A 12,581-nucleotide genomic window follows, 5' to 3' on the forward strand; every position below is an offset into this window, starting at 1 on the left:
TAACAAAACTGAAATAACAGAAACAAAGGAAAAATGATTTGTGAAAGTCTGGGTTCTAATTTCAGGAGAACTTCTAAGGTTAAGGAGCTTGAAGAGTGGTCGGTCATTTCACTATGGATCTCTTGAATGCTAACCATAATTTTAGGCACTTAAAGATCTTACCTTCTGATTTGGAGATCGAAGTTAATGCTCATGTTTGTTTTCTCAAGACGTGGAATGGCAAATCGGAGGCCCAGAGAATACTAGAAGAAAAAAAAATCAGAAGACACTAAGTTTATGACAGGGAGGGACTTTCTACACAGTGTAAAAATCTTTTTTAAGTTATCCCTGCAAATCCCCACCTGAGATTACTGTCCTTTTCTCTGCTTCCAACTGGATTGTTGAGAGGAAGTCATGCAGCCAAGACTGTGGGACCGAGATAATTCAAGTCCCTATATGTTTTTTTCCTTCCCTTCATTTAGCTCTGTACAAACTCTTCTCTGGCCACCTTCCTATGTGCTAAATTAAAAGCAACCTACATATACGAGCAATGCTTAATTTGGAAAACTCTAATGCTTATGTTTCATGCACATTTAGGTAGTCATTCAAATTATGCCTGCAAAGCCTATGCAAATATGTGGAAAATGCTTCTAATGTAATGATGACCCATAAAGAAACAGGTTACACAGTTGTATGTGCGATGTGTTTCACCTAGTGTTTTAAAAGTTTATTGATGGAAAAAATTACTGTACAGGAGTGAGGGTGTATGGTAAGAAAATATACCAGGATAACATTCTATGGTTATGTTAAGGTTATGAGTGCAGGGATTGTTTTTTTCCACCTTTATTTTCTAAGTTTTGAACCTGCTCTTATTATTTTCTTAACTTGAGGACACATTTTTAATACTTTGGGAAAGTTTTAAAATGGGAAACATCCAATGATAATATAAATAAGGAAGTAAAAATAAGAGCTAGGTAATTATATGACTTACTCTCCCATGTACTGTGCTAAGCCTTACATGCCTTGTCTTACATAATCATGACAACCACCCCACAGGTAGGTATTGTGATTCCTGACATTTTACTATCGAGCAGTAATTTGTGGATTAGGGAGATCAAGTGCCTTCCTCCAGGTGTACAGTAAATGATTGTAGAGTTGGAATTGAAATTCCTACAAACTTACTCCAGGACCTGTACTCTTGACCACTATGCTGTAAAAATCAAATCAGTGATTAAAAACTCATGTTAATATGAACTAGTAATAATAATAACACGTTCATTTTTATCATAAATCATCATTTCACTAGCCCTTACTGATTGTGCTATAGTGGCATCATATATATAATTGCACTACTCCAAATATTCCTAAACATGGGGATTCTCCCATTTCAGTGTGACTCGTCCAGGTTTCACAACTGTTAAATGGCAAAGCTGGGATTTAAGCCCAGGTGTGTCTAATTTTTAAGCCTAGGCATCCTTATGCCGAAGCCATGATGAATTCCTTTACATTAACAAATGTATGATTTTCAGTCAGACCCCGGGGACTTTGCACATAAACTTCTCTCTTCTTTGGAAACCTCTTAAAACTTTTCCTACTTTTTCTACTTGAAGAGGTTCTACTCATGCTTCAAAAATCAGGACAAGAGATCCTTCTGCAATATACCGTCTGATCCCACAGGCCAGGTCAGGCAGAAATTTTCTCTTTATTCCCTATCTCCTTCTTTGTTACTCTCCTATCACTCAACCTCTGATATTGCTACTTTCAAGTTTCTTTTTGAATGGGGATTGTATATTTTCATCTTGATATTGTGAGACTCTAGCTTAGCATCAGGCATACAGAAGGGGTACAATAAAAATGGCTGAAAGAATGATGTGAAAGAGTGTGCTATTGTTTGCCCAATTCCAGTGATGGGGATCTTACTGTATTGTGGTGAAGCCTGGCAAATGTTGGTGTTCATTATAGAACAAGTCATCCTGGGACAAAGATACAACAATGATGTGACAATTTCGTATCAGTAAGAGACCCATGTGTTTTCAACTAGATCTCTGGGCACTGATTCTAAAGAGCCTTTGTGGAACCACTACTTTTTGGATTGAAAGATTTCTTGATTGAGAGATTTTGCAAGTTTTTATTAGTCCTATACATTTTGTATCACTATAGATATTATATGACATATACACATTTTATATCACTATAGATGTTATATGAAAATGACATTACTACTTAAAATCAGAAGTAATATATCTGAATATTACCTTGAGTTTTGTTTTTTTTTTTAAGATTTTATTTATTTATTTGCCAGAGAGAGAGCACAAGCAGGGGGAGCAACAGGCCGAGGGACGGAGATAAGCAGGCTCCTTGAGGAGCAGGGAGCCTCAGCTATGCTGGACTTGACCCAGGAGCCAGGGATTATGACCTGAGCCAAAGGCAGATGCTTAACCAACTGAGCCACCCAGGTGCCCTGCCTTGAATGTTTTATTAAATTAAAATAGAAAGTCACTTGAAAACTATTTTTTTTAAATAGTGGACCTGGTGATTTATAATAAGTGGACCTGGTGATTTATAATGCTTTTTAATATTTAGGACTGCTTTTACATTTGGAATTTTACTACAATCCACTGAGACTTTTTTTAAATACAAAATGAAGAAGTAAATAAATCAAAATGTTTTATAACAAAACAGAATGCAATAAAAATTTGATGTATTTAAGGGCACTAAAGGGTGAGATAAGAAAGCTATTAGGTTTCTTCCACTATAGACCTCACAGATAAATGAATACAAACAATTTACTTCCTTGACTTCCAAAAATTATTTGCTGGTAAAATGGATTGACATCCTGTCACATAAACACATTTGTGGTTAAGACCACACTGCCATTTTTACCCTCCACTTGGAATGTCACCAGTAGGCAATTTTTTTCCCAAGATTATTCTTAGTTATTAATGATCTTAGATGATCTCTGGTTTACATTTAACATTTTTAATACTGAAAAAGGAATGAGTGCCTGGTCACCTCTAGATGCAAACACTGTTGTTACCATGTCAATTTCCTCCTCTTTGGCCTTGGGTAGACCTCTCTTCACACCAAACTTGGTGGTTGGATTTTCCTTGAAAACTAGTAAAAGGACTTAGAGTTTTTAGATAAAAGGATTCAAATGAAAAATGTTCTAACTTCTTAGCTTAGAAATCCCATTCTGTATTTCATGGCTTCATTTAAAAATCTCAACTCATCTGTTATTCATTAGTTTTTATCCAAGTACTTTTCCGAATTTTGCAGACTGGATAGAACATGGATTTTGTGTTCACTCCTGGTTTAAGCCTTGGTTTTGTCATTCATTACCTGTGTGACTTTGGGAAATTTATTTGACATTTCTCAGTTTCTTCATCTATAACAAAAGAGAAATACTCAGCTCATGGGGTTGTTGGCTTTGAAAATTTAAATGAGATAACATTAAAAAAAAAAAAAAAGCATCCAGTGATGGGTTTGTAACACAGAGGGCAATCAGTTCATGTTAGCTAATAAAAATCTATTTATGTAATTTTATCTTTTATTTAAATATTTACTTTTTCTTTGACCCAGCAAGTGAGTTTACTAGACTATAGCTTGGCACACTTTGTAAATATCTGGAATCAGTGGAATAAAGTTTATTAGGGTATAGAAAAGCAAAAATACTATTCTAGCACAATACCCTAAAGTATGAATTCAGAATAGATATTTCTTGATAGTTTCAAATGCTCAAATAAATGTGAGAGATCATGGGTTAAAAGGTTTATTGAAGGACTGCTCAGCATCTTTAAAATGTAAAAGTGCACCTGATTGCCCCAAAGGCAGATATGATACTCAGCAGTGACCACAGAACTCGTTTAAAGCCTTATTTCAAGGGATCAGTACTCTTTGGAATATACTTTGGGAAGCTATTCTAATAAAAGCCTATGCAATTATAAATTTTTATAATTTTTTTTTCAAATAGGCCACTTTACTGATAATCATAACTATTTATTTCAAAACAGGGTTATGTGTGTTTAGTTTATGCAACATTTAATTATGCAGTATTTGCAGATTTCAGAATTTTTTTCTGATTTATGACTTCATAATAAGTATTCCCACTGAGATATTTATTACAAGAAGTTACTATGTGTATTTAAATGGCTATTGAATAAAATAAACTTATTGTCCACAAGTAATCCTGAATGAAAATTTCTTAAATCTGGAAACAAAGAAAAAGAAGAAAAACATGTCTTATTCTATCAAAAGCACATTACAGATCATTATTAACTCTTTTGTTTCTCTTTTTACAATTTTCTGTATTATTCTTCAATTAAAATGAATGGAAAACATAGACTTGGTAAAACTAACTCAAAAGCTGGGTTATAGTAACATTTTAATATAAACATACTATGAATGATATTCATATAGGAGGCATATCAAAAATAGCTTAATCATCTTTGCTAAAAACTTTAATTATGTTATTTTTTAAGTCATTTACTGAATACAAAGAAAAAATTGCAGTGACACTTGAAGAAAAAATATCCCCCCAAAAAATGTGTAGCAAAAATATCTTCATAAAGCATTTAAAAGACAAGTAAGAGTAAAGACAAAGAAAGCATATAAAAGTCTTCATCTTTTTGTGTTTTTAACCTCAGATTCCCTGCTCTGTATAGGATATAATGCTCAATCCACCACACTGGTAATTTCCTGCCCAATTTGTTTTACTTGCCAGGTGCTAACCTGCTGAGTACTAATTGGGGAGCTTTGTACTAGCTCTCTTTAAAATGCAATTAGAACTTAGTAAGGGCTTCTGGTTTTCTCTTACATTTGTTCCAGCCACCATAGGGTTCCCAAGGTCACACACCACCATCCTGGTTATATTTTCCATCTTGTACTCACAGCTCAGTGGTCGCAGCCCCTGCAATGGGAAAGAACACTAGCATAGAGCTCAGGGGGCAAATAAGTTACATCCTGTCCCAAAGGCAATGCGGTGGGCCGGGAAGCATCTCTTGATTTCAAACACCTGTGTGGGCAACTGTGCCCAAGAATTCATGTGTGACCATTAACTTAGAAGAGAAACTTGAGAGAGAAAAAAAATCAAATTTTAATAATAAGAAATTGGATTGGTAAACATAGTTAGTGTGTTTCCCTGAGGAGGAAAATGCTTACTATATAAAATAAGGAACATTTTAGAAATATTTTCACTACTGCTAATGTTAAATTTGGGCCTTAAAGATCCCAGATAAGTAAAGATCACTGAACAAATTTATTCTTACAATAAATGAAATGACAGGTATTAACAGACAGATATTAATAGAGGATATCATATGACTCAAGGAGCATTTGTAAGGGATCCGCTCTGAACACAAATTCCTACACACCATGGTCCCAGTTGGAGATTACACACTATTAATCTTAGTTCTATCCTCTAAATACTTCAGATCGGAAGAGAGAATACTTTGATGTTTACCCAGGGATTCCTGTCTCCCTTCTTCCCCCTATATCCTATTTTCATTAGAAAGTATAAAAACTCAAGTTGGAAGAGGTATTTAGAACTGTGTGCTGGACAAGTTATCAAGGTTACACCAGACAAGAGGGAGAAGTAAAGAAGCTTTATCTTTGAACTCCTTCTCTCCACTCCAGCTCTACCTCTTGTCTTCACGCTACCCCAGCTGCCTTGAAATCCATACCTGCTCTCCACCCTGAGCCCCTTTCCATTTGTCAAAACCTAATGTGCCTATGGCCCTGCTCCACCTTTGGCAATAGCTACAAATGTCCACCCATTATTTCCCCCTAATTTACTAAGAGCCACTAATGTATGACCCATCGTTCCATTCCCAGAGATAGGCTTGCAATATGAAGACTTTCACAAAGGAGCATCCTTTTGGAATTTCTGCCCCAGGAGAGGTCCAAGGAAGAGAGTTCTGAATATGAGGACCATTGGTCCATCTGTCAGCTCTACTGAAATTTCATCTAAGGAAGTAATGTGACTTTTCACATAAGTTTCAGAAACCACCCTCCGTTCCATTCTTTCCACATAATTCAAAAAAACTAAGATCCAACACCAAAACAAAGAAGTGCCAAACAAACACATCCAGGTAAGGAATTTTGTGAGTAAATCATATGCTTTGAGAAAATTAACTTCAGGCGAACGGCGGGGGGTGGGGGGAGGTCTGTATCTGTTCTATTCCCAGTGCCTAGGACAGTGCTGGGCACAAAGTAGCAAATGGTAGATACAGAGCAGAAGTAGTTCACACTACTTCCTAAGAGGAGTCTGAAATGACACAGACAGAAACCCAAGTAACTATAAAATCCTCCCTCCTGTAATCAACCAGGGAGGCATGCCCACTGAAAAGTCTGTGTAGACTCATAAGAAAGGAGTGAATGACTGGTATCTAGAGGCAATTTAATACCTGCTCTTTCCAAATACCCTGAATGATATCCTAAGCAGCTGAGAAACATAGTTTCAAAAACCTGGTAACACTCTCTCCTCTGGAAGGTAGAATTAGCATGTATAAATTCTTAAGGATCTGTAACTAACCCTAATTGCACAGAGAGAATTTTGTGTTGGAATTATTAACTCAGTCCTGAGAACAGAAAAAAAGAACCCAGCAAAATCTTTTCAAAATGTCCATGAGTCTTTTTAATATAATTCAAGGACTTAGTTTCAATAGTAAATATTTTATCTTATCTAAAGGTTAAAAGTTATATGTACATTTTTTTCAGCTTCCTAGAAATAGCTTTTTTCACATCAATCAAAGATCTTTTCTTACCCCAGAACCTCCCACCCTTTTTCTTTTTTTAACCTTTATTTCCTTTCCCTGAGTGAAACAATGATTGTTTTTCTAGATATTTCTAGATTATTTTCCTCAGCTATTCCAGGGACTCTCCTGCTCTAATCCATTTATAGCTCTTAAGATAGTATTCATTCACTAAAAATATTTACTGTGTACCTGCTGTTTGCCAGCCATTGATAAAAAGATCCCTTGTCCTCAGTGAATTTCCAATGAGCCTAACAATTGTAATAAGTAATCACAAGCAATTGTAACAAGCAATGGAAACATAATCAGTATAGTTTGAGTTTTATGATAGGAGAGCGTCATAGTGATAGGGGAGGTTATGCACCTAGATTTAAGGACCAGAAAAGCCCCACCTGAAAGAAGTGACATCAAAGCTGGGCAGTGTAGATCAGTGGTTCAGAGCCCGGGGTCAGACCTAACAGTGGAGGTGTGAGTCTCACTTCTGCTACATACTAGCTGTGTAACCTTGGGCATGTTGCTGAATTTCTCCTTGTCTCTAAAGTGGGGCATACCGACAGACTTGCTGTTTCTCTATAAGGCTGTTATGAGGATTAAGTAAATTAAATCCATATAAGATCTCAGAGCAGTGCCCAGCCCATCTCAATTGCTCAATAAATGTCTGCAGCTTCAATCATAACCCAGATGAAGTCTGAAGGATAAACAGAAAGAAGGAAACTGGATAAGGGGGAGGAGGGAGTGGAGTTGGTGCATCAGAGAGAAGGAACAGCAGCTACAGTCTCTGTGGCAAGAGAGCACGTGGGTATTATAGAAATGAGAGACAAATTCAGTCCTGCTGGAATTTAGGGTGTGGGGTAAAGGAAGGACTCGAAGCCTGGTGATGAGGCTAAAAAGGGGTGAACAGGAGTGATAGAATTAAGGTCCTTGTAGTTATTGAAGGGATTTGGATATTATGCTAAAAGCAATGGGGTTTTTTAGCAAGAAGAGATAGGGTCCGATTTGCATAGGATAGGGAGAAGACTACCCCTCTGGGGATCAGAGCAAAGGCACGCAGGCGGGGGAGATGAGTTAGGTGACTGTTGTTATCTCAGCAAAAGATCACATCAGCTCGGATGAAGGCAGCGAGAGTGGCGGTTAGGTGGAGAGAGGAGATGAACTGGAGAGTCTGGGTCGGAAGATGACAAGCCTAGTTCTGGACACACTGACTGTGAGGTGGGTATGAGGCAGAGGAATGCAGTATGGGAGGTCCCCTAAAGAGCCAAATTCATAGACAGAAAGTAGAATTGTGCTTACCAGGGGCTGGGGGAAGAGGGACTTAGTGTTGGGTGAGTACAGGGTCTCCATCTGGTAAGATGAAAAAGTTCTGTGCTGGGTGTTGCACGAGAATGTGGGTGTACTTAATGTCACTGAACCGCACATTTAAAAAGTGGCCCAAATGGTAAATTTTATATTGTATATATTTTACAACAGTAATAATATCAATAAGAATCATAATATAAATATAATATATTAATATAATATAAAGTACATAGGCCCTTATTCCTAGAAGAATTTAGAAAAAGTCACCAAAGGGAAGTATGAAGTCTGGCTCAGTCAAGGTTTCCAGAGAAAGATGGTCAGCATCTATATTTTCAAAAAGATGAAGTTTCCAACAAAAGAATGACAAAACTTACAATCAGATAATCCTAATATGTTTTCCCCTGGAGAAAAATGTCAAAAAAAAAAAAAAGAAAAGAAAAAAACCTTGAACTGCGTTTAAATAAAAAAGTACACAAACCTGCTTAAAAACAAAACAAAAAAAATAAATTAGAATGTGGCTTAGTCATGTGAAATTCAAAGACTGAGCAAAATCTCTGCCCAAGGGAAACGGATGGAAGAAAAATAGTTAAAGACTTCTTTGAGATTATGGATAATGTCTGTTGTAATGTTTACAGCCAAAGATAGAAGCGATAAAGGTTCTCCCCTATTTTCCGTGCAACAAAGTGAGCAGTAAACTGGATGCTTTGCTAAAAGAACATTTTAGAATAGATGCTTTGTTTCATGAAGTCAGGGATGGAGGGGCATGAAGGAATCAAATGAAAATAGGAGTAGAGCCCTGGAATATTTTAAAAAATAACATACTTGAACTTTTTTATTTGTTTATATGGTATTTGCATGTGAGTGGGTATAGGTGATATTTTTCTACAAATTTCTGCAACAGAAACTTGTGATTTTTATGACTGCCAAAGATACATGATTATTACTCACCTGGATTTATTTTTTTACTAAGAAGATAATTTAACCAACACATAAACCACAAGAGTAGAGGTATAAGTAGAGAATTTTACATTCCTTACATTTTTAAATGCCCATAAAGTATCAACATCACAATTTGCTAACATCTCTTTAGGGGAATTATTCTTCATTGAAGTATTTATTCATTCAATGCTCAAACTCCTCAGAGTCTGTGGTATTTGGCAACCAGGAGACAGTTAACAAATCATAGTTAAAGGAGCAAACCCATCAGCAATTCCTGAAGGGGAGTCCCATTGTGCCTGGCTCCCATGAAAGGGTGTTAGGCTGGGTCTCTTCCCCAGTTTGTACATTTCTCAAGACAAGGAACTCTCCGTTATCCTGCAGTGTATTTATTTATTTATTTATTTATTTTCCTGCAGTGTATTTATAATGGCTTTTAAGACCAAGTGGTTAAAAACACAGCAGAACCTTAGAATGCCCCGAGTAGGAAGATTCATGGTCTGATAAGGAAAGATCATTAAAAAACGCGGTTGTCAGTTTAATAAATGGTGGCATTGCCCGACCGACAAATGATGAAGACCTGGCTTTTCTTGTCCCAGTCCCAAAAAGGTGGGCCACGAAGGGGAAAAAAATGAATGTGTTTCCTTTCCAGTGCCTGTCTAGGCTGTTATCAGTGCTCAGCTGGGACTGGTTGGACCTTCCTCCGTAAGCAATAATGAAAACCAGACCTCCTGGGACCTGCTTGAAGCGCAAAGGAACTAAAAACAAAGGCCGGAAAACAACCAGCGAGGGTGGGAGTTAGCAGGGGAATCGGCCCATAGATTGCATTATTGAGCTTCTCCTTCAGCCAGGTGTATTCTCTACCCTGCTTCAGCTCTCCATCTTTGGCCAATTTATCTCTGCACTATGGCCAAGAAAGATGTGAATACTGCTTAAGACCACCCCCCTTCCTGGCTCATTGCTATTATGATGATCAAAGTCAGGTGCCATTTCGTCCTCCTTTATTTGGGAAGAAAGTCTCAGCTAAGATGGCTCGACTTAACATCGATTTGACTTCAAATACATAACTAGCTCTTTTCTACTCTGAATAATGGGCAAGGCATTACCTTGTTGCTGCGTTCAATCCCAACATAGTCTGCCTCTTCTGGTATCATCACAAAGAGTTCAGCTTCATAGGCACCTTCTCCTTCATTTCTTGCATTGATCATGAGCGTAAGATGATTTTCATCTCCAATGATGACCTGATTCTTATCTCTAAAATGCAGTTTAAAGGGAATATTAGGTACCATATTTCTCTGGATTCATAGTTACTTTATTTAAAGACTTGGAAGAAAAGGAGAAAGATGTGGGAATACAAGACTTGGACAAGAAGATAGTTCTTCATGAGGAGCTGGTGAGAAGAACTGAGAGAACGGCATCTCTAGGGCAGGAAAACATCCTGGTAATGTTTAACAACAAGCTCTCAAAAAAGGGGGGGGGGTACAAATTTGTAGCTGATTTCAATTTCTGAAATCTTCGTTTGCTGATTCCAGTGGTGTAAATCTTCCCACTGTGGTCCATTTCAGGCTACTGACCTACTTAATCTGCCAGCAAAAATTCCAGGAAATTTTGACAGTTGGCTCACAAGCCAGAACGAGGCAGCTCTGGGACATCACTGAACACACCCAACAGGAAGAAGATGAACAATGGGAGAAAAGGGAGAGATCTTTTGGAAACGAATAAGGGAGGGTGGTGTGAATGCCCAGTGAGCCCTAAGAGGGAAGAAAGAGGCAGGGAAAATAAGATATCAAATAGCTAATTAAGGATTTTGAGGAAGTTCTCTCCAAACCTCAAACTGAGCCAACATTTGGAAATGCCTTTGCCACTTTTGACCCTTAATCAAAGCTATTGCCTTGGATACTGGCTAAACTGGGAAGTTCAGGGAAAAAAATCCCCTGACAGGTTGCCAAGCAGATTTCAAACACTGGCAGTGGGATCGGCTTTGGGTGTGCGTGTGTTGGGGGGTGAGGAGCATGAATCTGCTTTTCCCCACAGAGGAGGTTTTATCTTGGTCTCATTTCTTTCCATAACAAAATGCAGACCAGTTACCAGTGCTAGACTGGGGACTCCCCATTACAGGCAACTGGGAAGCCCTTTGATTCTTTCCTTTTTTGGGGGGGGTTTCTTTTTGTAAAGATTTTTTTACTTATTCAGAGAGAGGGAGGGTGAGAGAAAGAGAGCATGAGCAGGGAGGAGGGGCAGAAGAGAGGGAGAAGCAGACTCCCTGCTGAGCAAGGAGACTTGACACTGGTCGTGGTCCCAGGACCTAGGGATCATGACCTGAGCCAAAGGAAGATGCTTAACCCACTGAGCCACCTAGGTGTCCTGAAGGACTTTGATTATTAATTTTTTTAAAAGATTTTATGTATTTATTTGACAGACAAAGATCACAAGTAGGCAGAAAGGCAGGCAGAGGGAGAGAAGGAAGCAGGCTCCCCGCTGAGCAGAAAGCCTGATGCAGGGCTCGATCCCAGGACCCTGGGATCATGACCCGAGCCAAAGGCAGAAGCTTTAACCCACTGAGCCACCCAGGCGCCCCTGATTATTAATTTGATTTTGGGACACCTTCTGCTTTACTCCACAGAATGCCATTAATTTCTTTTTCCAGAAAATTAAAAAATAAATTTCATTTTGGCATTTTTAAGGATTATTCTGAGTCATGAGGTGCTGCAAAAGCTGGTTTGGGTTAGGTGTAGATAGAACCAGCCTGAGTCTCCTGCTCCCAGGACTGAGGCAAGTATGGACAACCTGAATCACCACCCCCCCAAGAGAAGTTCACTTTGAACAAGCACTTTTTCCCCCTACTTTTGCTGAAAGATGGCAAAATCTTAGGGTGTGTTGGTTGACACTAGTGACAAAGAACTGACCTAAAACACAGGCTAACCCAAAGTGTAGCCAAGCTCAAGAATTTCACGCTGAGTACTTTTTTTTTTTTGTAGTAGTATTAGTAGTTGGAAGTGTATACTTTCTCCAGAGAAGCTTTAAATAAACACCTGTATTTCATTAGATAAAGTGTACACGTTTATTTATTTAAACTTACGGTCTAGCTGACAGCTTCAAGTCAGGAATGCACACGTTGTCTTCTCCACAATCCACGAGGATGTGAGCCTGTGTTGTGCAAACAGCCGTCAGGAATAATCTGGGAAAACCTGAATTGCATCCTTTCTTTTTGAAAAGTACAAACGAGTCCACAAATTAAACCAAAGCCTTCATTTCGCTCGGCATGCTTCTGCCCCACTAGACACCCTAGCCAAGGCAGTGATCTCCCAAAACAGCCGAATTGACATAATAGCCTGATTCCCATTCATTCTGCGGTGTCCCTAAAGCAGGCCACTCTGGCCATGTTTGGCGAATCACAGACTGTATTGCTTCCCTCATAGCCACAGTATGAACAAAGTAAATCTTGGTTGCACAAGGTGAAGGGCTTCTCAAAACACGATGATGCAGTGTTTCAGGAAACACGTTAGGAAAATCTCCCCAGTGGGACGAGTTGGTGTGCAGGAATGCAGACAAAAGTGGCTGGGTTTGGTCTTAAGGTCACAGGAGCGTTGCCCAGAGCCTGACTGGGGATCAACCACCCAG

At 38.5% G+C, this 12,581-nt stretch overlaps 1 protein-coding gene across 3 annotated transcripts in view; it reads right to left on the reverse strand.

Annotated features, from left to right (window-relative positions):
• Positions 1-12,581, reverse strand: part of ITGA8 (integrin subunit alpha 8) — a 174,534-nt gene that overhangs the window by 54,000 nt on the left and 107,953 nt on the right. For all 3 annotated transcript variants that reach the window (XM_080810656.1, XM_080810655.1, XM_080810657.1), the window contains exons 19-22: positions 12,040-12,107; positions 10,067-10,214; positions 4,793-4,885; positions 163-242 (exon numbers count right to left, since the gene is read on the reverse strand). In XM_080810656.1, the coding sequence (XP_080666782.1) occupies positions 163-242; positions 4,793-4,885; positions 10,067-10,214; positions 12,040-12,107 (389 nt within the window). The remainder of the gene's footprint in view (positions 1-162; positions 243-4,792; positions 4,886-10,066; positions 10,215-12,039; positions 12,108-12,581) is intronic.

Source organism: Martes martes (genome assembly GCF_963455335.1).
Source record: "Martes martes genome assembly, chromosome: 8".
Classification (NCBI taxonomy): Eukaryota; Metazoa; Chordata; class Mammalia; order Carnivora; family Mustelidae; genus Martes; species Martes martes.